Source organism: Dermacentor silvarum, chromosome 7 (genome assembly GCF_013339745.2).
Source record: "Dermacentor silvarum isolate Dsil-2018 chromosome 7, BIME_Dsil_1.4, whole genome shotgun sequence".
NCBI lineage: Eukaryota > Metazoa > Arthropoda > Arachnida > Ixodida > Ixodidae > Dermacentor > Dermacentor silvarum.
In genome coordinates, this window is record NC_051160.1 from 127,368,671 (window position 1) to 127,394,878 (window position 26,208).

At 42.5% G+C, this 26,208-nt stretch overlaps 2 protein-coding genes and 1 long non-coding RNA gene across 3 annotated transcripts in view; all 3 read right to left on the reverse strand.

The window, feature by feature from the left end:
- Window positions 1-26,208, reverse strand: part of LOC119459162 (putative phospholipase B-like 2) — a 554,157-nt gene that overhangs the window by 369,662 nt on the left and 158,287 nt on the right. The window lies entirely within an intron of this gene.
- On the reverse strand, window positions 2,213-7,089 carry LOC119458428 (uncharacterized). The gene is made up of 3 exons (XR_005193509.2): window positions 6,358-7,089; window positions 4,850-5,027; window positions 2,213-2,976 (listed from the first exon to the last, which is right to left on the reverse strand). It is a non-coding gene; the product is annotated as an uncharacterized LOC119458428 (long non-coding RNA).
- The window catches only part of LOC125946969 (uncharacterized), a 30,496-nt gene continuing 20,385 nt past the window's right edge, over window positions 16,098-26,208 (reverse strand). The window contains exons 4-5 of the mRNA XM_049671202.1: window positions 18,474-18,606; window positions 16,098-16,738 (exon numbers count right to left, since the gene is read on the reverse strand). Of these exons, the coding sequence (XP_049527159.1) occupies window positions 16,480-16,738; window positions 18,474-18,606 (392 nt within the window). The 3' untranslated portion in view covers window positions 16,098-16,479. The remainder of the gene's footprint in view (window positions 16,739-18,473; window positions 18,607-26,208) is intronic.

Sequence of the window (26,208 nt, forward strand, 5' to 3'; positions counted from 1 at the left end):
TTCCTCTTAATGTCAACTAAAATATCGGCTATCCCCGTTTCCTCTGATACGTTAGGCCAACATTTTTCGTTCCATCGCTCTTGTGTGGTCCTTAACTTGTTCTCGAGCTTTGTTAACCTCCAAGTTCTGGCCCATATGTTAGCACTGGTAGAATGCAATGATTGTACACTTTTCAACGGAGTGGTAAGCTCCCAGTCAGCATTTGACAATGCCTGCCATAGGCACTCCAACCCAATTTTTTCTTCTGTAAATTTCTTCTCATGATCAGGGTCCCCTGTGTAGGTATATACAGCTATAAGCAGCTAACTGCATATAGCTATCTAAAAAAAAGGATATCGCAGATGTTTTCGGCTATTTAATGGGTGATGCTTATGGAAGTGTACTGCAAGTGGGTCAAACATGAATAGGTGGAACAATGGGCCAGATTTTTGTTAATCAAGACTGTATGCAGCCAACAGATAATTAGGCCACGGAAAGTACAGGGTTAATTAAATGTCATTTTATTGAAATGTAAAATAACTAAACATTGGAAAAGAAAGTAGGCAAAAAAACTTGCCACCAGTGGGGGCAAACCCACGTCATATGCATTACACATGTGAGCCTGTATCAGTTAAGCACGATGGAGGTTATTCTCCCATTCACCTCATTCCGCATTTGTTATGTTTATTAGATATGGCCCTGGAACTGTTAGCACCACTCAAGGCCATGGCTGACGCTGCAGCATGTTCGTTGAACCGTAGGCGTCATGTGGTACATGACATTTAAGAGCAGGCAGATGGCACTGTATGCTACCTGAAGGCATCAATGCTGTTATGAATGCAAAGACTTATAGGCCTGCTGCCTGCTCCTAGGGGTCATCCCCTTTGTGATGGTTGCAGGTAAAAGTATGTGCCACATCATCTGCCATGATTATGAGTTTGGTGCTGGGCCACATTTAGTACACATACACAAATCCCCAAGAATGTGAATGAGAGGACAGCTACTACCACAGCTCAATAAGTAGACTATTGCATGCTATATTTGCAAGATGTGGGTTTTGCTCCCACCAGTGGCAAGTTATCTTTTTTATATTTTTTTATGACTTCTACAGTTCAATAAAACCACATTTAATTTCCGCTGTGGTTCACTTGGCCTTTCAATGGTTGGACCAAACATGAAAACCTTGCTCATTATATTACATTGTTCTTTTTTGTTTGTTTAAGAAAAACTAGCAATAACTACGTATTTGAAAAACATACTATACAGGCACTGATTCAAGTTATAGTTTCCTTAGAATTATGTAATGCTAACTTAGAAAGCTTAAGGATGGGCCTAGCTAATGTGAACATATCTGCTAGTTTGTTACTCCTATTCAGGTGGACACACTTGGATTATGTGAGGACGCATAGAAAAAATACTCAGTGCAACGTGTAATTTCCTCAATGTGCTTTCACTTTGTATCCTTAGCGCTGTTTCCACCTGAATTTGGGGCTAGTTCATTATACATGTCGAAGTGAAATGCATGAACGAGCTACAATAAAAAAATGGTATCATCTGTTTCCTTTCTGCTGTGCTTTCTCGTGACACAGTAGCACGTTTCAATTCAAGGCCATGTAAACAATCAATTGTGAGCAGATCTTACATTGCTACCATACTGCTGCTGTACTGCACGCCACGGTTCCTTGGCAGTCAACAGAAGCTATTCACTGGGAATAAGTTTTATATTCAAATAGCATTGTGGCTTCCTTAATTAATGCTGAAAAATAGCTTGTGACCAACATCACTTTATTCCTTTCAGTCATGACTGTGTGTGTCCTCCAAATTTAAACAAACTTTCTGTATATACAAAGCAAACTCAGCCGAAAAAAAATCCAACCTGTAGCATGAACATTTAGGTGAGATCAGGCTAGTTATCATAGTTACAGAAATAACTGATTGTGAAATTTATTATTTTAGATGCATTATTTCACGACAATAAATAAAAATTGTTACAGAAGTAGGTGCACTGTTATTAATCTAAAGGCGTTCTAATGCGAAAAAGAACACCAATTAACAGCAATGATACATAGCAACACTTTCTGACTACTTGTCAAACATGGTGGTATGCTTTTTCAGATACTGTTGTTTTGCATTATTCGTCTTATTTATTATGATGTGTTTACCATTAGCTGAAGCTAACATTGGTACAGCAATTATCAGTTGCAGGATACCTAGTACACACGATTTTGCAAGAGCAGCTCTGATGCAGTTGACAGTTATGTTGCAGCAAGTGGGAACAACAGTGCAATTTAGATAAATTAGGAGATTTAAGCTTTAAGATTTTGTACTTGTTTTTCAGGCGCATGTGCCAGGAGAACTAGAATGAAGTGAAAGCAACTGACTTTACATAAATACCAGTTCAGTGGCTTCCGGTTTTCAGATTGTGTAAGAAATTGAAAACAGTACACAGTAAAAACAGAGTTGCCCTAATCTTAACTTGTTTTTTGCACTGTTTCCTTCATGTTCTAAAATGTACCAGTCGAGCTATCTTAGCACACCTTTCAACACAGCAGTTGAGTAATTTCTTTCTGTATTAGTGTGGTCAAAATTTTTATGCATAAATGACTACAGGTACAAAATATATTGTTCAACCAATTGTATATTTAGCTGAGCATGCAATTAATTTTACAGAAGGTGGCCGTATTGCACCTCAGATGCAGAGCTGCTGTTGGCATCTTCAAATTTAGTCAAGCTGCAAAGCTTATAGATCACAGCATGTCTACTCAATGACAAGCACACAGACGAGAACAGTTGCGAGAAACAATGGCCATAAACATTACGAAGTGCTAAGAAAGACTTTGACAGCATATTTTAACCTTTAAATGTGCCAAAGAAATCAAAATGAAGGAAATTTACAAGGAAATGCTCTTACATAGCCAGAGTCCAATCTGTTCCTCAGGGCTGGGTACTGGTTCACCAAGGCACCTTGCAGCAATGTTGTACAGCTTATTCGGGTACCTGATGTTTACAAAAGTGTGCATAAACCTTCTACATAAAACAATATACAAAAAAAACAATATGCAACAGCACTGTAGTGCAACCATTTCCATGAAATCATATCCAGCAGGTGAACTGTGATTCATCAGATGGGAGAATTTGTTCGGTTAACTGCACTATGAAAGCATTAGGTGCATGACGAGACAGAGGTTATAAAATTTATCGGATGGGTTTGACACAGGAGAGGGGTAACAGTATATCCTTTGGACCTGCAATAGCCAAGATAAACTGATGATGATGACCAGAGTTCACACTCTAACAATACTTTCACCAAAACAGAATATAAAAGAATTTAATTATTACTTCAAAAGAGTTTACTACTAAGAAATGCACACAAGAGAAAATTAGCCATGAATACCAATTTGAAGAAGCATCTTCTATAAGAAATTACTAGGGCGGCTGATTAAGCTAGTTGTTGATCAATTATCGTGAGTGTACAGCATGTCACTAATTGCCACTATATGACATGCATTTTATTTGTTTTCTAAATTTCCATGAGCATGCAGATATTCCCTCCAGTTGCAAAGTTGTACGAGGCACTAGCTGACATGTACACAAAATTTAGTTCACGTACGCCCAGCTGTTTTTTTAGAAAAAGGGACTAAGTCGAAACATCGCATTCTGAGAAATGTGCGAATAGATGTGTCAAATTGCTTGCTTAATCAATACATCCCACGATTAGTCATCTTCATACTAAACTTTACCAGTAGTCTTTCCCTCTCTTTCTGCAGTCCTTTCATTGCTGTTATGCTTCAGCTTTAGCTTGAAATTGCTTTTTTACCCGCCATGAGTCTGTTGATAGCATCCACATGGAAAAACAAAAATGTACAGGAGTGACCTCCAGATGCTTTAGTACGCTTTCACTGCAGCGGTTGCAATAAAACTCAATTTTGTATCAATGTATGTGTTTTCCTCATCAGCAACACTAAAAGGCATGAAATAGGTCCTTCACAGATGTGACGTGCCCTCCGAAAAGCACACATCAACATAAACAAAAGCAAGAGGAACGCATGAGAGCTACAAAGAGCTCCCTAAGGGCTGTAAAATGCATTACAAAAAAAAAGTCACAAACCAAAACCAAAAGTACTGTCTAATTCAAGACGTTTTTATACGATGGAAACTTCATATCATCTTAAGTCTCGACGACAGGTCATGCCCACGTTACAGTCGACGCTAAAAATATAATGAATTAAATAAGTGGTTTAGAAGTCGCATATAGCCAAGTGTTTTATATTTTTTGAAAGCTATAAACATGTGCTATCAGTACAACGCAAAATCAGAAATTTACGGTTTGGGCCTAACAACGTCGAAACTCCCCCCCCCCCTTAACAGCTGTACCCACAATTTTCAAAATACCCGAACGCTCTAGACACTGGTCGAGAGCATTCTCAGCCCAGAAGGCATTGAGCACATTGCACTTTTCGAGCCCAAGTGCAGCCAGTCTACACTGGCTAACCTCATTGTCTTTCTATCTAAACCTATCAATGCCTTTTCATTAGTAACAAAGCTTTAATTCGGCCCTGAAACACTTTGTGCATAGTAAGAAAGCATTGCCACTCTGTTAACGAGGCTCCTGTGGGAGTGTGAACAAAATATTACACGACATGCAGCAGAGAATTCACAATCTCGTGCAAAAGCAGTTAAAAATTGCTTGCTCTCACTTAAGCATAGTTGTTATGCAGTGTCATCGCAAGCAGCTAGACCCACAACAGCTATTGGCTGATTTCGTGATCGCAAGAACATTCTCATTAATACCATTATTGCTCATTTGAGTTAAATAAACAAAAAATATATATATGTATTTGACCTCAAAAAGACAAAACAGCCATTTCACCTTTGCACTGCTTTGCTGAACATGACGACTGCACGCTGCTGCGCATGGCTTCAGAGATGAAAAGCGCAGCGTAGAAATTGCGGCCGCCACGAGCCGCCTTGCGTTCACCCTACGGACAGCAACGGGGCATTGCTTCCTTGTGCCCCCTTGCCAACTCCTCTGTGCAGCTTCCAGCATGCTAGTGGAAATGAAAGGAGACAAAAAACCACTTATCGGTGCGATAATTATGTCTAACTTCACTTGTCCTTTAAGGATTCGAAAACTTTTGTGGGAGGAAATTTTTGAGGTGACGTAATTTAATAGTGATGATATGCTATGATTACTTAGAAAAGTGTTTCAGGACCCCTTTAAAGTATTGCTCAAATACCGTTATTTTATCCTTCCAGCATATGACAGACTTTAGTCATACAGAGTTAACTAACGAGTACAGATTGGATAAGACATACGGATAAGCATACAGCTGTTTTGGTGCCTCTGATGCTTCAGAGTGGCTTTGGGAGACGAATAAGTTAATCAACGCCCCATCATGCACTGCTGTGCTTTCATTCATGTTGACATAGCAAGGGAACCGATCTTTGACCTGAAAGCATACACCGGTGGTTTATCAATAGGTTTGAACCAGTGGACACTGAACAGGCATTGATTAATTTTTAGCCTTTTTCTATGGTTGCTGTAGTGTCCCAAATAGGTTTGTTATTTAAAGCCATAAAGCACAGCACAACACTAATCCTGCGGCCCATATGTGAGCTAAGTGCAGGACACATTGAGCAAACAAGTTTGAGCTTATTTAGCAATGCCAGCAACAATCAGTATATAGGAACAGATGATTTCCCAAAGATAGAACCATATAGTTGATTGCACAACGTTTTCATAGTCCTGTTGGTGAAAATGTCAATGAATGTTTTACCTGTGTTGGTTGAATTTAACTTTATTACTGCATGATTACTGCAGCAAACAAATAACAAGGCAGACAACACTCCTGTTTTCCTCGTCTTGTCTGTTTATTGGTTAAATGCTACAGAAATTTGCAGATTATGGCATACTACGACCGGTTACACAAACTAAAGCACCATTACATTGTTTGAAGCTGTTAGTACTTCACCTTTCCCTATCTAATAGGGTAGCGATTGCACACCTGAGCTCAAATCAGTAGTAAACCAACCGCAAAAGTTTGCAGAAGACGGAAGTCCCCGAAAACGTTTAGTTTCCTTTCCAGTTCTCCCCTAGGCAAAAACTGAAGTTGCGCAACGATGTGTTCCTAAGGGCAAGTATGCGCTTCACGTGTCAATGTCAGCGACGAGCCGAAAATATTTGTAATTGGCAGCACAGTGAAGTGACACAGGGCAATTTCGTAACACTCGGACTGTCAGGTAAACGTGAAACAACTCAACAGTTACTACTCGTGCTCGACATTTCCGCTACGCGTACTGTTGCTATTTTGCCCATACGAACCAAACAGTGACCAAATCATCTTTACACTCCATAACACGCAGAACATTCATGCTCACCTGTATTAGGAGATCATTGCATGTCATCAGGTGCGCGAACCCACCCATCCGCACACTTTCGTGAAGGTCGGCGAGCTTCCGGGCGCCTGTGAACTTCACAATTTTCTTTGGTGGCCCGTGCGAAACGAGGTAAACTGCTTCCGCATCAGTCGGCGAGCCTTCAGTTGAAGTCGGATCAGATGACATGCTGCTACAGTTGTCGGGTATCACAGGCGCAACGGACGCAAGAGAAAAATCCCACTCGCGTTTCGACGGTCGCAGGCTTGCCGCCGTCATGGAATAAAGAACCGCCGGCGTGGTTTCAGATTCTGAGGAGTAACCGCTGCTACCGCTGCCGCGCTTTTCACAGTTGCGTATCCAAAGTCGAAGTAAATGCGAAAGCCAAAAGCCAACCACTGTACTACGAGCATCAAAACCGCAAACGACCGTGAAAGTAATTGTGAGTCTCGAAGGTTGTGCTTTTTTTCTGTACTGCAAGCCCATTTTACTTACGCCGTCACCGCGGCGTTTGAAACAGTTCTCAGAGGCTATGCTTTAGCAGGCTAGAGTGGGTCTTAAGACCCATGACTGGTTTTTTATATATTATTTTGTTTTATTTACAACATTGTGGTAAACATAAATAAAGATGTGTTGCAACGATAATTAGAGAAACAACCTTCAATTGCTAATTATTATTTTTGCTCACTGGTACACGACCCGAATTAATCGTGTTTACTAGGAGGCGACACAAATAGCTATGCACCTCTACTCGGTACGCTCCATCAGCTTCAGTGAATGATGAGTTCCGCGTGCAACTTGGTGGACTTCATAGTTTGTTTTTCATTGACATTGAGTGTATATTCATGTTATATTTTCATTTCTTTTTTTATTCTATGCATGTTAAATCAATATTTATGTACTTCCGCCCCTTATTGCTTCCCTTGAGGAATCTTTAAATACAAAACAGATATGTATGTAAACCGCGTTGTATATAAATACCATCCAGTGTTTTCACTATGAAGTTGGCGTTTTGCCATCCTGCTTCTGTGATTTCTTACTGAATATTAAAAAAAACAATTTGCATTTCTTGCTATGTTGATAATTCAGTAATGAAGCACTGCATGAAATGCGTTTTACTTTTTGCGCCTATAGTTAACCTGCATTGTGTTGCTTTCTTTGGTATAGTCAACCAACTATTTCATTGAGTGATCCAATGAATCCACATTGGTTGATTGTATAAGGTGCTTATCACTGACTCCCTTCATGGGAGTCCTCCATTTCATGCGCGAGTCCCGACTTCGTCTCGTGACTACCTTTGGAAGAAAAGGTAGTCAACGTCTGAAAAAAGAGAGTCGAGGTAGTCGTGACTCTCTTTTGACTCTCTTTTTTTTAAGAGTGTAGCGACAATCGACCGTCCGGCACAGCAGCGCATACCTGTGTTACCAGGGGCAATGAACATACGACTAGCGACAAAGGCACGACTATACGACGGTGAAGACGACGACCGCCCTAGAGTTGGTTCTTTCAGCATTTCACGCTCTCTAATTTCGTGATAAGCGCAATACACCGATATCTCTACGAGCGACAGCCATGACGAAGATAGCGGCAGCGCCACAACGCTGATGGTAACAACCACAAGTAATAATTATATATTTATATATTGTAGTATTTTCACCTCGTACGCTTTCGCCTGCAAAACAGCGGTAGCTGTATCAGCGAGAGTTACGAGAAGCACAGCGACAACCAGGACCTACGACGGTAAAGGCGGCTGCACTATCGAGGCGCAACGACAATAATGACAACTAATTTGGCGACAATGAGACTCAAATTCAACGACAACAGGATTATTTCCTTGTTTTGTATGCCCATATCAGAAACTCCTAAATCTGTACATTTGGGACCCGCGTGGTATGCCACCCGGTTGTATCCTGGCGCCTGGCGTGTGACCAGAGTATGTCGAATTGTGCCAGTATAGCGTAGACGCTGCTGAACAGCCGCAGTAGGCCAGTAACCACACTTATATAAAGTGTGTCAGTTATTTTCCACCGAAGCGCAGTCGAATATCTCTTTACTCAAAGCTATTGGGCGTATTATTTCCCGAGGAAAAAAACTGGTAATCCGACCAATATAGATGAAGGCGATAAAGGCACTTAGTATACAATGAAATTTGAACCTACGGCGACTGCGGTAAATAATACTGATATGCCAGTATTGCAAGAAATCTTGTACGATAGAGCCCTATGCAAATGAACCTTATGAACATATGCTTGCTCTGCCCGCAGAATGTAGTGAAAACAAGTGACGCAGCCAGCAGCGCAAAACCACCGGCAGCGTGTTTCAGCAACATCTTCGCAGCTCGTTCTAACACCGCCACCCAGATCCAAGAGATTTGCAGTGAAACGCATTATAACGGTGCAATAAAACGCTCGTTGTGATTACGGAGGCGCAGAACAGAAGAAAATGCTCGTTCATAATACTCAAAAGAAACGATACAGCAATGGCTATTCCATGCACGTACATGCCTTAGTGTGCAACGAAAGAGAACGTGAACGGCAACCGCTGGGTGCTTATTTGTGCAGAAACTGCAAATAGACAGCTTACTGTAGACCTATGACTGGGAACTTGGCCAGGCTTCAAAACATCCTTGTGAAGAAAGTTGCGCAATAATACTCGAATTACCACAGAGCACGTGGCTTGACTGGCGGCTGCGAATGCTGAATCTGCCACAATACCCTTTCCCCTTCCTTTTTCATTTATACCGTCACTGACTACCAGTCTAGAAACGTTAACCGCAGGCCGACGCTTTAGTCAGTGGTGAAATTATTTTCTTCTCGTCACCACTTTCCCTTTCTCCTGAGCATTCATTTACTGCACATCAGTAGGCGCCCGCTAAGTTTCAACATGGAGATTCTGGTGTGAAATAACTGAAAAGGTAAGAGTTTGACAAGACACATAAGTATTTCTCCTACGAACTGGCTATGACAGTGAAAGAGCTTGTATAACTGGAGATTCTTCACCGTGGTGGATTTTCTCATAGAAGTAATATAACCAACTCTTCGAGGAAAAGCTCCCTATAGCGCCCATGCATTGAAAATAGGAACCGCAAGGGCACGTACCGCCCTGTTTCTGCTCTATTCACACGCACAGAGGCAGACCACGAGGTGCGATTCAGAAGACAGGCGTAATCAACGCTACCCCGAACCTCTCTCAGTAGTGAGGCACCATCTAGTTCAGGCGCCTGCACGCATCCTTTCAGGCACCGAAAATTTTACATCAAAATTTTATCAATAATCATCGCATCTTCCCGAAAAGTAATACGGAATGAACTTTACGCACGGTCTAATAGCATCACAAAAAGGAGAGGTACCAACATGGTGGCACCATTGCGGTTGCCAGTTCTTTCGCCCAGCTTTTCCTCTAGTGTTCGTCTACTAACTTAATGAACTTAATGGGTGCATTAGACAACACATAGGAAAAGAGGACGTACAAACCTTGAGCAGCTGACAATCTTAAGCCCTAGACTACTTCAGTTTTGCCCACTAATATATGCCGCTATATGTAGCTGGCAAAAAAAGACAAGGGTGACTTACAGGATTGCACTCCTGTAGGTCACCCGTTTCAACAGAAGCCCGCAGATGTTCAACATGTTCCCCTGTACATAATCATATCTCACAATTCAAGTTTGGCAGATGCATATGTAAAATAATATTTACTATCGTCTAGGCAATATATGAGCCATTATTTTATCCTAAAAGATAAAAAAGTGATTTTCTACACACTGAAAGAACGTAAATCCATGCTCCTCATTCCGCCGTAGTAGACTGAGATGACGATGTGAGCATATTCTTTTTACTGACGCCGGTTTGCTGCTGTCCGGGGATATGCTTTCTTAAAAAGGCACAAATAAATGGCACAGTTACTTTTGTGCTTCAATGCATAAAACAACCTTTTGTTAAGAATGTAACTGGAACACCAATGCAGTTCTCCGAAAAGTTCGGGAATATTACCTCGAAACTGATGTCATCCTTAGAATTGGTTCCAAGTGGATCCGCCTTGCGAACTCCACGGCTAGAATTTGTAAATTGCGATATGAGCCATAAGGTAATTAGTTAAAATGTAATTACAGATTTTTTGTTATAAGTCGATTATGAATTTTAATTTTTTGCGCAAGTAATGTCCGCCTCTTCGAGTAGGCCAGCTCATGAATTAGAATTGTGCTATCTGCCACAGGGAACCTTTAAATATTCCGGAAAGTGTTCGCTGAAACACCCCGTATATTGCTTTACACCACGTTAGTTCCCCTTAAAGGCGTTTTGGCCGTATTTCCTGACTATTTTTCCCGGGCATAGGCACCGCTGTTGATTTTTACAACGTACCAGATATGAGTTCCAACACTTCTGACACTAAAATGAAGAGAAAATTCAGGTTTTTGGCATGGAATAATTCACTTTCACTAGCGGTCCTCTAGGAATGCACACAACACGCACGAGAAGCATATATAATTGGCGGATCCGCTTTTGCCGACGCGCGCTCGGGCTTGGAATGAGTCCAATGTTTAATAGCGCCGGGGTGCATTAGCTCGGTCGGTTATTGGCGCGCGCCAAGGTCGAGCGGCATTTCTCCAGCTATTAGACAGCGCTTGCGGGAAAGAAGTTGCGCAAAAGTCATGCCGGTTTCAGACAGAATATCTTGTTCCGATTGAGGATGCTTTCGAAATAATAATAAGGGAATGCACGCTGTCGAAGAAGCATGGTATGTGGTCCTGTTTCAATTCTGGTAATCATCCTGGAATAGCCACGAAATGACCTAATTGCGCAAGAAGATCAGGCCTCTGTATTTTTCATGACCCAAAAACGAAGGTGTGCATACAATGTCAGACGGTGTCCCTAGCACTGTCTTTAGTGTTAATTGGTGTGACATCACAGTTCACAAACACAAAAAATAGCCTCACTTTCACGCGAGAAAATGCCGCGCGAACAAAGGCGACCTAATGAAAAGGAAACATGTCATAAATAAAGTTGCACTGAATACAGCTTTGATGAAGGATACGTTAATGGGCACTCCGCTTGTTTACGTGATTTTTCACCATTAGGGAGAATCAACGCCGATAGGCGAACAAGAGCAGAGAATTCTTGGGTGGAAAGCTTTGTTGAACAGGGAACGCTAGAGAAAGGAATACTAGAATGCGGAATACTAAAAAGACAACGGAGGTCTGTAATTGAGAGCCGCAACACCAATTAAGCGCACTAATACGTTTACGGCAGAGGAGTTCAGATGGCGGCTAGGAAGTGCACATCGGAATTGACAAAAACAGCGACTTCACTGAGCGCTTTTTGAATACATCCTTCAAAGGCGAAAGCTTCGAACAAATTTCCATACGTGGGAGACTTTGATGTCCTTGACCGTGAAAATTTGTGTTTATATTTACAGCAAGAGGAGTGAATGAACCACAGCGCAATAGGAGTAACTAGAAGAGGGCTCATTTTACTGTCGTATACAGTAGATAATGATATTCAGATAGAAAGTGAGAGAATCGAGAACTTATTGAACGCGTTAACACTCAGAACGCCATCAGGCTGAAAGAGGCGCTGGCGGACGGCTAACTCTGTGAAATAATAAAAAAGGAAGACCTTCAAGGCGAACTATTCATGATGTCAGAGTTCAAAATGTAAGCCTCCTAATTAAAACGATGTGCTCTGGGAACATGCCTCCGTTTTGCTACCACACCGACCGCCAACAGCGAGGAGGATACGGCGTTGTTGGCAACAAGACGAACAATTGTGTCAGCATGAATCAATGCTACCAAGCAAACAGACCGACGCAGCGCCACCTCCTCCATGCATATTACGAGTCGGCCTATTGAGGAATATACCGAAGCAAGCAGTCACCATTGAGAGTCGAGACGAAGCCGGAATACTCGAGTCAGTAAAATATGCGTACAGAGGATCGCGAGCCATATGTAAATACCAATTTCTCAATGAAATGTGTGGTGTTTAAAAGAGAGCCATGCAGCTATTAACAGTGCTTTATATAACAATTAAAAAATGATGGGTTACCAATGTCTGGACAATAAAATGAAGAAGATTTGCCGCGAAATTATTTTAAAATGAGATCGCTTATGTTGCCAAAGCAAGGAATCGATCATGAAAGAAACCGTAGTGTAAGTCCCTGGAATTATTTTAGGTCAGCTGTGGTTCTTTAAGAAGCATCTCAATTCACGTTCACCAGCATTTCTGCATTCTACCTCCATGTTTACACGGCCGTCACTGTGGGGAATCGAACAGTGCTTGAATTATATATATGTCTGCAATATGAGAGTGAAATGATATTTTGCCGTAATATTCGCGCATCGCTGGGCAAAGCGCCTTGGAATAGCGGCATCACGCACTCTTTATTGGGCAAGCTAGACAAACCTAACGTTCAACTTAGTCTGCAAAAGGGACAATGGTAGGACCACAATTTCACTCGTGCTGTCTTTTCCTTTCTTTCTTTCTTTTCATTTTTTCGATAGGAGTCTTCTTTAAATTTCGTCAGAAGGGCTCGCTTCCTGAAACTGCGTGAAACATAAGCATGGTTTAGTATTACCTTATATCTTTGCAATTATGTCACCCGCATTCATTACTTTGCCATTGTTTTGTAGTGGGAAAAAAACATTGCTTGATCATGCAAGTGCCCAATGCAGAGATGACGCTGTTGCCACGCCACGAATGACACAATCGGAGGTAAAATTCAGGCTCTCGGTCGGCGTTCCGAGAGCCATAAATGAAAAGTAATGATCTAGAGGCATTACGTTTGTCGATCCGAGCGGAAGTGGTCGCGTTTGAGAAAAATTAGTCAGCCATAGAGGGTATATTGCAGTCAGCTAAAACCTGTGCTCATCAGGAATATAAGGCTCACAAGCGTGCAGCTTATTGCAGAAATTTCATGCTTGCCGAGTTATGACGCCCCCGCGTTCGCAAGGCAGGGTCTAGAAGTCGCGTGAAAAGACTCGAGCAGCAAGACAGAGGGATGCCGATTCACGCTCACCATATTTGACAACGGCGGGCCCAGTGCGAATAGGAACGACTGTGAAATTAGACCATGGGAAACCCACTAGCTGTATCATAAGTTAAGCATGTAAGCTTTCTAATGCGTGAATAGAGGTTATGAGCTTTACCCGATCTTGCATGTGTGGGACGCTCACATTGCGCCATTATTGCGCCACACATGACGCAATCGGGGCTACAGCGTCGAGTACGACGTTCAGAGAGGCATAGCTCGGTGGTATGCTTGTCCATCCTGACAGGAATGGTCGCGTTTGAGAGAGCTCCATATACAGGCGTGATACGTATCCATGAAGCTCAAACTGGTGCTCATGAGAAGTTATAATGCCTACAAGTGTGCATTTTGTGGTAGAATTTTCCCGCTTACTCGGCTATGCGTCGCCCCCCCCCCCCCCCCCCCCCCCCCTCGGCGTTCATCACGTAGGGTCTACAAATTGCGTTAAGAGACTCGAGCAGCAATACAGACGGATGCCCAAACTCCGTGAACATGTCTAATGTGTGCGTTTATACAGTGAGCGCAAATGCAACGGATTGCGAGCGCAGGCGCCCCAACTACCAACCGGTGCGGTTGGGTCGAACGGCACAGGGTAGTCTCGCCCCCCCCCCCCCCCCCCAGTAGTATTGCCCAACACCCTCTGGGAAACAAATGTGGGCACACCGAATGGAGATCGAGCATGATTGCGAAATTCGACAGTAGCCCCTCCCTCCCTACCTAAACATAAGGTAAAGATGCGTGCTTTCTAATGTGTGAGTGAATCTAATTTGTGTATTTGGCTCCGTGATTTCTGTACCCTAGTGGCTCCTTGTGGCACGCTCAAGTCAGCTCACGGTAGGGCTGGCGGTAGGGCAGATGATCTAATCCTCGCCGTGGCCACCTTTTTTGTTTGTTTGTTTTTTAGTTATATGGAAAGCTAATTTGTGTGCAGTTTTTTCTGCCATGGCTTTTCGGTCACGGCTTACTGACGACGGAGCGATCGCACTATAACCCAAGTAATGGTCTCGCATTAAAACACTGTAGGAGTGTGACATCACCAGAGCTAGACATATCAAACATGTTTATTTCCCGCTTTTTGAAGTACGTGTATACCGTGTTAGTTATCCAGTATGCCGATCATGTGTGTCGCGCAGTGAAGTTGGCGCAACAGCAATTCGTGCAATGAATGAAGGCAGATACACGATCAAAGTAGTGTTATTATCTGCTTGCTTCCATTGTTAACCATTTTTTTAAACCACGAATAGAAAACGAATGCGTGAATGGTTCCGTACTTCGCTGCGCGATGGACAGCTAAAGCAACCATGAAGAGCCTGCAGCCCAACCACTGCTCGAATATCCGTCTTATAGAGCATTTTTACTAGATGTTTTCTGTGATGCTTTTTGAAAAAAAAAGTACTACTCGGGACTCTCGACACGCTAAAGGGACCCTGAAACAATTTTATCGGTTGTGTGTACAACTACTGAGTCGGAAGGGTAGGCCCTTTCTAATAATTAGTAGACAGATTGAGGCGCTACGTAGAAAGTGTAAAAATAATGTTACAAAAATGTGCAACGCCACAGGTCGCTCCGGCACCGCATCCCGGAGTTTTCAGCGGCCCCTGCCAGGTAACGTAGGTGCATTTTCATTAGTAAAAACCTTCCGCTTGTTTTCCATTGCATATATAGCTAGGCACATGGCGTACGGAAATGTTTATATATGTGCTACTATGTGAACGATTCCGTGTAGAGATATATGTATCTAGAGATGAAGCTACACTAGCAGAAAAATTCAGATAAATACAAACATTTACGCATTATTACATTCTTTTGTTGTGCAGCGGGGAATGGGAATAAACCTCGTAGGTTAACCTAACCTTCGTCTAGCGCTCGGCTATCGGACATCCCTTTTGTTCTACAGAAAAATACAGTTTATGTTGGCGTGAATGGTGCGAGCGAATAGGCTCGCACCGTTGTCTCTCCTATTATAAGAGGCTCTCCTATTCCACACAGTAGCAGACGGAAGACAGCAGGCCGAAGTGTCGGATGCCGTCAATCAAGGTTCCAGGGAACGCGGCTATCCGGGGAGCTGCAGCCGAACCGTCAACCGTCAAGAAATCGCCCAACCGGCTGAGAAAACGCTTCGCCAGCACGACTGGCGCAGCCTGGAGCGTAGTGGGCTTTGCAAGCCTGGAGCGTAGTGGGCATCGGGGATCGCGCGATAGCCATCTCACCTGTCAGCGGTTCAACGCAGCAGCGATCATGGCCTGCCTTATATGACCGCATTCGCGCCGAGCACTGAAGCTCGTGCGCAAGCTGTCCTCTGGGCAAGCTGACCATTCCTGTATCGGGCACTGTGGCTCGAATGCATGCTCACTGCTGCGTGGTCGTCTCCAGACCGCCAAGTGCCATCTTCGCCTGCACCGTCGCTCCACGATCGAGACATGGTCTACTTTGTGACGTCGTCACCTAGCAAACGGGTGACCCTTCGTTTCTCGGCCACCTTGCCGTGAGATGTTTGTAAGTCGTAGTACTTGTAGTGTAGCGTGAATGTGTTTTGTCATGTGTTCCAAATTTTTGGTGTAGCTGTTCCTCCTGTCCAATGAGATAAACGTAGTGTGGGTTTTATCAAGACCTCGACTACATCTTTCACATCCTTTCCTCTTCGCGCGGCAAGCACGACAAGCAAGACGAAAGTCTCGTAATTCGTGACAATGGTTTAATATCGGCCTGTGTAATAAAATAAGTATTGCACCACAAGACACTCCGATAGATGCGTTACACTTTCGTTTCCTCGTTGTCCGCATTGAACAAAAATGGGCACCGAGTTTAACTTGTCGAGAACTGTGGACCGTAACGTAGGTCCCATGTGAAGTTTTTAAAAGTCTATGTGGTTTCATTACAGGCATCAATTTTTTTTATGCACTACAATCTCTCGAATAAAAAGGCTTAGCTTTCTGCGATTCTGTAACTTCGCACAATCGTGTCGTGTATTTTATAAGTACTAAATGTGTTATTTTTTTTCATTCTGTGTGGAAGTTAGGCAACGTGACAACCACCATCCTAACGATCCGTCTGGCACGCTAGTCCCTGAAGAACGCAGGAGCGGGACGCACAGCGAGCCACGTGCTAACTTCTGCGGCCGAATGTGGTGGCAGTCTCAATGAGGAGCTCAATGTAGCTCTCGAGCTTGCTATCTTTCGGACCAAGCGCAGGCAGCTTCGGCAGACGTTTGCAGGCCTCGGATTCCCTTTTGTAGTTTCCACACACCAGCTCCAGGGCCTCCCCGAACACATTCTCCATCAATTTGAGCGTGAACTCCTTGCCCCCGACCTTTTCGCAAGGCGTCAGCACCGGCTCGAGGCAGTCAACCAGATCACCGTACGAGCTGGAGAGGGGCGGAAAAAGATGATAGTTGATGGGTATCAGTATGACTGTTCTCTTACGAGTGAAGTGAATGGCCCCTTAATTAAGACGTAGTTTCAAATTGAGAGCTCCTATTTATATTCCTGAGAAGCAAGAAATTGTTTGTCCCGGCACCGCTGTGCGGAACATGACGACGCCTTTTTCACAGTCCGCATAAACAATAGCCGGTAGCACTCGCAAGAAGTCGCGTTTTCTTCATGCGCAATTTTTAAACGTAAGCTGCCTTAAACAGAAAAAAAACAAGGCAACGAACATAACGCTTACCACTCGAAGGAAAAGCATTGTAGGCATTTCGAAGCATTTTGGACGTTGCTTTTTCGGCTTTCTGTCGAACTTTGCCGCAGTACACCACTGTAGCTCAGTGGGCAGCATTTTCAGACAAATGATGGCGGTTCAGAAACGGCGGCTCAGCAAGCCGCCCGAATTTCAACAACTTTCGGTTAGCAACGTCGACAGCGTAGGCCCTTTTATTAACATGCGTATTTACGGCACTTATACGTAAAATTATTGCTGCGTCATAGTAGGTTATTGGTCACGAATAAAAAATGCCATAACACAGCACGAAAGTTAGGAACAAGTACCGCAAATACGCATGTTATTAGAAGAGCTGCAAGCTCTGAACGTTGCTGACTAAATGTTTCTAGAAACTCGGGTGGCCTTTTCAATCGTGATTTTTGAAAATGCTGCACATTGAGTTACGCTGCATTGCAGTGATGTTCAACAAATAGCCGCAGGGTAAATTTTCAAATTTCCTTGGTACGAACAGAAGCTTTGAAACAGCGCGTGCTTTATGAGAGCTACAGATTATTTTCACCTCGGCTTGCTTCCATGTGCGCGTATATCCTTGTACTGAAATGTTATCACGTTTATTCTCCGTTCAAGTGCCCACCACCACTGCCAGAAATAAAACCCGATACCTCGTGCTGAGCAGCAGAGAGACATAACCACTCAGCTAATGTGGTGAGTAAGTTCACAACTCTGTAAATCAGTAATGAAATTAGTACCACTGTTAAAAGTTCGTCTCGGAAAAATGTTTGTATAGAGCGCTGTTGATATAGAGATAATTTTTAATAGATTTGTTGGAAATTCACGTAAACCGTGAAACAGTTTTACGTATGTCGTGAAATTATACATCGTTTTCTTACGCTTAGAGCAGTTAGAAACATTCGTATGCCTAAGAGTTATATCATTTTTTTGTGAGAATCACGTTTTTGTTAACGCCTTGCTTGAATTCTTCATTACATATGCCTGTTCTCGGCAAACCTAACGTTGCCTTGTACTCATGCTGTAAATTAAAGATATTTTACCTGCGGAAGATTGCACATTTCACTCAACTCATTTCGGTGGTTGGTTCAGAAATTGATTCTCCGTCTTACATGTATTTTAATAAGCAAGTTCGCGTTGGTCCGTGCTAAAGCAACTGCGTCGGAGCAGTAGCTAGTGTCTGAATGTATAGCGGACATTTTGTTCTTTCCCAGGAAGGCTTGCAGATTATGTCGAGCATTGTGGTCTCTTATTATCTCCTCGGCTCGTCCGGCGCATGTCTTACGACATAACAACAGTGGATGTGCTCTCCAAAGGAGGAAATATTAGATTTTGTTGTGTTGCCATATTTTTTAAACATTTTCTGGCCTGAAGTACACTACATTGCGGCACAACCCTTGCACCCATGGCAGGCTTGCATAACTCGTACTGACCAGCATGCGTAGTGGAGGATGTCCTGGTTAGGCGCCTTGACAACGGCCTTCTGCAGACCGGTACGGATCCCATTCATGCAGGCGTTGATCTTCGTGCCGACGGAATTAATGCAGCCGATCGCCTTGTGGTAGGCTGTGAACCGTGAGAGAAAGCCGGACATAGATATGAAACATTATGCATAGGCCTACTAAAGTTAGGGAAACTGCGTATATGTGTCAGCGCCGACGCTACAACATGCTTGGCTAAATATCTTTTACGTTTCTCTTCTGCCGCGTCTGTGCCGATGCTTTATTGAGTATAAATGCTGGATATTGGTGAAAATATTTAGCAAGGTACATGAAATTTTAATCAAGGCATAAAACTTTGTGCAGTTTTTTCTTGCTACACCAATTATGACAGTTCTTGTAAATACTCGCAAAAAATTCTTATGTGCAGTATTGCAGTCATTTTATCAACCTAAAGTATAATACGACTTCTAGACGACCAGGTTCAACACAATCAACACACGTGAATTGGCTATACAATCCACCTACATGCAGAACGCCTCTATCTATAGCCTTACGGCTGTAGCGATACGACGACAAAGACACCGTGGGCGCGCTTTTTTTGTGTTCGCTCAATGAAAGTGTCAAATCAAATCCGTTTATTATTATCGCGGACTGCAACGGCAAGTGATATGCGGTTAATGTCCGCGACTTCACTACTTACGAGTTTTCGTGAACCTATATATTTATTCTGAATAAATTTCAGTGTATTTATTCTGACAAGCTATGACCATGGACGCCTCGCGAGCTGCAACATTCAGCGGCTAAATTACGCCCACTTCGATTCAGCTGCAACTCCTCTCTATACAACAGCCAAGCTATGTCACCACCGCAGCATCAAGGACGCCACTGTCTCCTGCACTGCACAACCACCTTGCGATGTCACCACTAAGAAACTCACAAATTTCTTGCCGGCGAACGCTCCTGTTTGGTTCGCACTATTTAGAGCTTTATCCAGCGAAATGATGCAACCTCCAACACGGCAATGTTCTACTGATTTTTCCGCGCCCTAACATCTCCGAACGCGCCGGTCTTTAGCGACACGATTTTGTGTTCGCCAGCTTTGTTTTCATGTTCTTCTGACAATGAGGCTTTTGACAATAACGCTTCTCAGAATCACGATCCTGTTCGAAGCACTACCACTACACGTGAGACCTATCACTGTCAACCACAACGATAGTCGCATGTCCAAATTACCTCCACTTACTACGTCGCATACCAGGGATATAGACTCACTACGACACTGTGACCGCTGCATGGTGAACAAGGAAATACGCATTGGTTCTGAATATGCAAAAAGAAGATTTCGCTCAGTCACTGTACTCAACTTTGCAGGTCTTGTAAACAATTTGCAGTTTCGCTCGGAAGGGGGAAGCATCAAACGCGGTAGGCAATATATTAGATAGTTATTTCAAAGATAGTAGATTGATCAGCCGTATAAACTTGTAAACGTTTGCTTACTATCTAAACTAACAAGCATGGTGTCACGCGCGCACAGGCAGACATGAACGCATCTCACTCGATGACCGCGGACACTCCGTTGTCCAAACGCTGGCCTGACGAAGCATGGCAGCAGCAAGGAACGAATTGACCTTCGTGCAGCCTCTCGCTTCAACGCAAACTAAGCGACGAGAACACAGCGCATACGAAGCAATCAGCAATCGGTGCACCTAGACTCTGTCTCCATCGCAGATCGCTTTCAAGGTAGGGCCGCGCCGCTGGGCTCCGCCGCGCCATACACAGCCGCCGCCGGAGTAGAACGCCCCTGGTGCCTTGCGCATGGTGGAAGACGGCGCGCTTCCTTTCTGCCTTCATCCCCTGGGTGCGCGAGATCGAGGCACAATCCTCGCGCCACTGGGGAGCGCTTTCACTCGCACCCGCAGCATGCAGCGCGTGGCCACAATGTTATCGCGGACTTTATATGAAGCATCACGGCGGTGCTAAGGGCGCCGACAACGGCAGAATTACGCGTGAAGTGGTAATAGAGTTGCTATCGCAATAAAAGTGATAGTTGAACGCGGAAAACTTATCGTAACTTCAGACAGTTTCCGGTCGTCTTTGTAGCCTTATCATGATTTGTTATTTCTGACATTAGGCGCTATTAGCAAGAAAGCTTTTTATATAAATGTATGTCACGTAGGTAGTGAACTTTTCATAACACTGTGTACCACCTGACTATATTTTTCGTCGCATTAGTAGCGCTTTCGTGCAGTATTAGCACAAAAAGAAGAGTATTGTCAGCATATCAGGCAAGGCATAAGAATGAGCGGAGCCCATTGCTGACCTTATTCACGGTGTGGGCTTAGCTGTTCATATAAGCACATAAGTGTGATATGTCAGGGCATCTTTTTCTGCAATATGGATTATACGTTGTAGAGATGCAGCCATTTCTTAATTGCCGACCTTACGTGGCGGGTCTCTTCTGTAGGTGTTGCTATCTTGAAACGATGGAAGAGCTTGCATGCCGCCCCTCAGAGTTATGCCAACAGTAGTACAACTAATGGACATGGCCTCCGTTGTTAAACAAATCCTACGGATAGGACCAGACTAAATTTAATATGTCCTGACTGCAAGTAGCACTGTAGTCAGTAGTGACACCAGGTCACGATGGGGAAAATTGGTTGAGCTGGTGTCCGGACACTTGCAGACGTTGCTTTAGTCGCTGTGATACCGCAAGGTAAGAAGTAATTGCAAACTACTCTCTTATCTACTGCCAAAAAAGCACCATGAGATTAAAAGTAGTGAAGGAAGATGTGTTGTTGGAGGATGAGTCCTCTAGGTATGAAGGCAACTCATGTGTTTGTGTGGAAGCGCTCAGAGTTGTATCAAGTAGGAGTGTGCGTTATGACGTTTCTGGATGAAAGCCTCCGAGAAGTCCAGTGGCTGAACTTTCCAGTTCCAAAAGAAAAGCTCAGTAATCTAAGAGCCTTAGAACAGGTATTTGGAACGTTAAGAAGCATCTATCAAAAAAGTTAGAAATAGCAAAAGGAGATAAGGTAAAGACGAATATTTCTTTTCGTGCAATTAGAGCTGAAACAAATATCTTGGACATGTGAAGCCAGAAAGGAATACATACCTGTTGCGCTTTTCCACACGAGAATGCACAAAATCTTTTGTGCCTTCTCGTGTTCTTTTTACCTAGCCGCGCTACAACTATATAGTTTCAAGATGATGAACCAACATGCCCGCATCGCTACTCCCATAGAAATGAACAAGCACGGGCTGCTTTAACAACTTCAGAATTTCGTACTCGGGCAGCGAGACAAAGAAATGAATTGATGCAGCACTTATAGTAATGAAATCAGGTAAACATTTGTTTTACTAGGCTATAACCCACTCAAGAGAAAAACTCAAAAAGTAAATTACTCCGTAATTAATGTATACGCTGCAAACTTCGGAAGCTAATGAACAGTAAATGGAAGAATTTTATAGCCAATAGCGAGATGGTGGAGAGCAGAACACCAAAAAGGATTCGGGATACGTATATCTTAGGTGATTTCAACGCAAAAGTTCGTAATGAAGGAACGCTGGGCAAAACAAGCAAGTTTGGTTTGGGACGGCACTGGAATGAAAACTGCAATCGCCTTGTCAATTTTTGCTTTCGAACAATCTTCTTTAATGCAACACTTCCTTAAAGTAGCACAAACGCAGCCTATACACAGAGACCACACCATCTGGTCAGCATAGAATTCAGATAGACTAAATATTTGGCAAGTAATACATGAAGAAGCTGCGTAATTAGGTGTAAAACGATGTCTCGCGCTGATTGATCACCAGACCGTTACCTTCTAATCGCAGACTTACGCATTAGACTATGCTTTTTTTAAAAGAAACATGTACCAACTAATCCATGTTGCATATCTTCTGAATGTAACGTAACTGTTAGCGATCGATTTCAAGATTTAAACTTATTTTGACAGGGTACCAGATATATAATGGCTTCGAGCGGTACCAAAAATATTGTTACGTAAGGAGCCGAAAAATACTTTCCTATAACGGGAAACGAAAAAAAAGAACAGGCCAGAAAGGAGGTCAGACAAAGCGATGGGTGAAACAGCACAAACATGGACAACTGCCAAATTTCAAAAACAGGGAAGAATAAACAAAAAAGAGCACTTACGGGTACAATGTAAACAAGTGTAGCAAAGCAAAATGAAAGGCAGAACAAAAGACGTTTTCAACAAAGATAAAGCAATTACTGGTGCTTCTCAACCTCAAAATAATGCAATCGCAGGGAAAGTATCTAACGGTGGTGGGAAACACAAAGAAAAGATAAAACGAATACATAGGAAATTTGTTCAGGAAATCTACAATCGAGGAATAGTCTTCTGTTGATACCGAATATAAGCTTGGACTCCAACCGTTTCATAAGATGACTTGTACGGGTTTTACAGCATTTACGCGCCGGGAAACCAAGTTGTCTAGAAACATCCTTATTGAAACCGTTCAGGAGAGTGGACCATAATCAACCCAAGTCATCACTAAATTGTGCGAAACAAATATAGAAGTCATCGGAATGGCCAAGACGCTGGAATGGATCAGTTTCTATTTCACTCCATAAGAAGATGCAAGAAAATGTCCAAGCTATATAACTATTGCTTTAATATCTCAAGTATGTAAACGACTACTCAAAGCAATAGAGAAGACATAGACGGAAAGATGACTCAAAAAAGGGTTCAAAAAACGACCACATCGCGAACATGGGATGAATGACGAGAACTTGTAGATAATACCAATACCTTGCGTAGTTTTGTTTTATCTACTATAGTAAAGCATTTAACTCAGGTGGTCACTCCAAGTTCTTAATAGATCATGGAAAATGGGAATTCATCGAACGCTCATCATTTTACTAAAAAACCTTAACACGGGAAAAGAAGTGCTTGTTAAGACCAATGTTGGCAGCGAAATATGTATCAAGGTACTGAAGGTGCCAGGCAAGATTTCATTCTCTCTATATATGTATATATCTATACACAAAGTATGTACTACGAAAGTGTGTGTTGAAAGATGGGGATACAAGAGTAATAATCGTGAAAAAAGCCAGCAGATCTCACGCCCTATAGGAATCGATGTCATGCGAAGCAAAGTGCGGGGAGCCTACCAAGTTAACTTTTTGAACTTTGAACTTTATTTGAACTTTATTTGACAAATTCTCGGTGCTACAGAAAACATGTTTATGGACATCTGGATCCGTAGCATTATGCTAGTATGGATCCATGCAACAATAGAATGCAAATGTTTGCAGGCAGGAAACACGTATATAAATTAGTTTAACAACATATCAAGTTAGCATTCAAAAACAAGTAATTTAGAAATCTAATACATATAATACAACAGTATGTCAAGGTAGCATTGAAAACGAGGAAATTGCAAATGTAATACATTTCTCATCAGTTAACAGCACGTCAGGCTAGCGTACAAAACAAAATATAAACCTCTAATACAGTTCTTTGTAATAACGTTTAAGCATTGTAAGAAAAGCTCTGTGTTGTTTTACGCGCACTGGGAGATTGGTCCATAAAAACGTTCCGATACTAGAAAGCCGTCTTTTCCTCACGCATTTTTTACCAATTGTTCAAGAAAGTTATCACATTCATGGCCTCTTGTTTTGAATTGCGAAGGCAAAAAATTTGGCCAGTGAAGAGGAACATTATTATTTAAAGAGCTGTAAACCATTATTGTTGTTTTGTAATTTATGAGTAGGTGTAGAGGCATGATTTGGTATTGAGAGAAGAGAGGCTTAGTGGAAGTAGCATAATTTGAGTTTGACAAGAACCGGATTGCGCGTTTTTCCAGAACTACAAGCAGTTTTATGTAAGAATCCTATGTGTTCCCCCAAGATTCAATACAATATGATAGTTTACTATGGAATATGTCAAAATAAATTGTTCTCAATGTCGCTTCATCAAAGGTAAATGAGAACCGAAATATGAGAACCGTGAAGCAGACAGGTCCTAGCTTTTTGCACAGATAGTCAATGTGCATTTTCCAGTTGAACTGATGACCTAGTACAACGCCTAGATATGTCAAGTTATTGACTCTTTCTACGGGCTGTCCCTCAGCCAGAAGCACACACGAGTCCAGTTCTACAGCTTTGTATGAAGAATGACTCCATATATTTGGTGTTGTTAATTTTTAAGAGCAGTTTATTGGAATTAAACCAATTACAGATTAGCTTCATTTCTTCGTTAGCTGCATGAAAAGCTTCAGCTATGGACTCGTGTGCGCAAATGAGAGCAGTGTCATCAGCATACATGACAGGAGTGAAGTTATGTAATAATAATGGCAGATCATTAACATATAATGGAAATAAAATTGGTCCCAATACTGACCCTTTGGGAACTCCAGATGTTATTGGTAAAAATTCTGAATTAGTATTGCAAAACTGAACAGCTTGTTGTCTATTCGTAAGATAGCTACGAAAAATTTCGAGGCACCCACCACGGAAGCCATAACGTTCTAATTTGTTAAGTAGAATAATATGATGAACGTAGTCAAAAGCTTTTATAACATCAATAAAAAGACCAATTACTATCATATTGTTATTTAGGTAGGAATTTACCTTTTTTGAAAGAAATAATACTGCAGTGGAAGTTGATCTTTTGGTCCGAAATCCATGTTGGCTAGGTGTCAACACAGATTCTCGATCGAGAAATTTTAGTACCCGTTTCGCGATACGCTTTTCAAATACTATGTTAATGGTACTTAGTATAGATATTGGACGGTAGTTTTGCGGAAGGGTAGGGTCGCCATTTTTGTGAATTGGAACCACCCTGGCTAGTTTTAATACATCAGGGTACGTTGCTGTGTGAAATGCGTAATTAAAGATTTTAGCCAAAGGTGTGCAAATAAATTCTATGCAGTTTTTCAGTATAAATGGTGATATTTCATCAAATCCTGTGCTATGTTTGCATGGCATGGCTTTCACAACTGAGACAATCTCCGCTGGAGTTATGTCGATGTATCAAAAAGAATGAACAACTCTATCCGGAACAGTACTAAGCAAGAATTTGCGAACGTCACGGCTGAGTCCGCAATTTCTCTGCCGATACCACCAAAGTAATGGTTGAAAGTTAAAACTATAATTTCGGCCGATATCCCCCCATCATTTCTATATCAGTCATAGTCTATTGGCTAGCGGGGGGCTTCATTACGGAGTTTATGAGTTTCCACGTTAGCTTTGAGTTCCTAGAGCTTTTGGCAATGAGTTGGGAATAATATTGTTTCTTACGGGTACGGGTTACTACGACCATGAGAGCACGAAGACGTAGGCGGCTTGTTCATCACCTACATGACACCACGTCATGAGTCCTCAGTACTCCCTTTAGCAACACCTAGGAGACCTTAAGGCGAAAGCCTCAGCCTGCTCATGCTTATGACATCTACCATCGTCCTTTAGTGTTTACTTCACTTAGTACCCATGTCAGAACCAATTCCAGTGATTTCTGAGTGTTAATCTTTTTTGGCTGAGTCATACTCATCACTTTGACTGATACCATGATACGTAAGTGTTTCCTTCGCTTAGTACCCACGTCAAAACCCATTTCGGTAGTTTCTGAGTGTTAATCTTTTTACGCTGAGTCATTGTCATTTTTGCTGAGTCATGCTCATTTCTATTACTTTAACCATTGATATTTAGCCTTTTCCTCCACTTAGTACCACATTCGAACCCATTCCGTTGGTTTTTGAG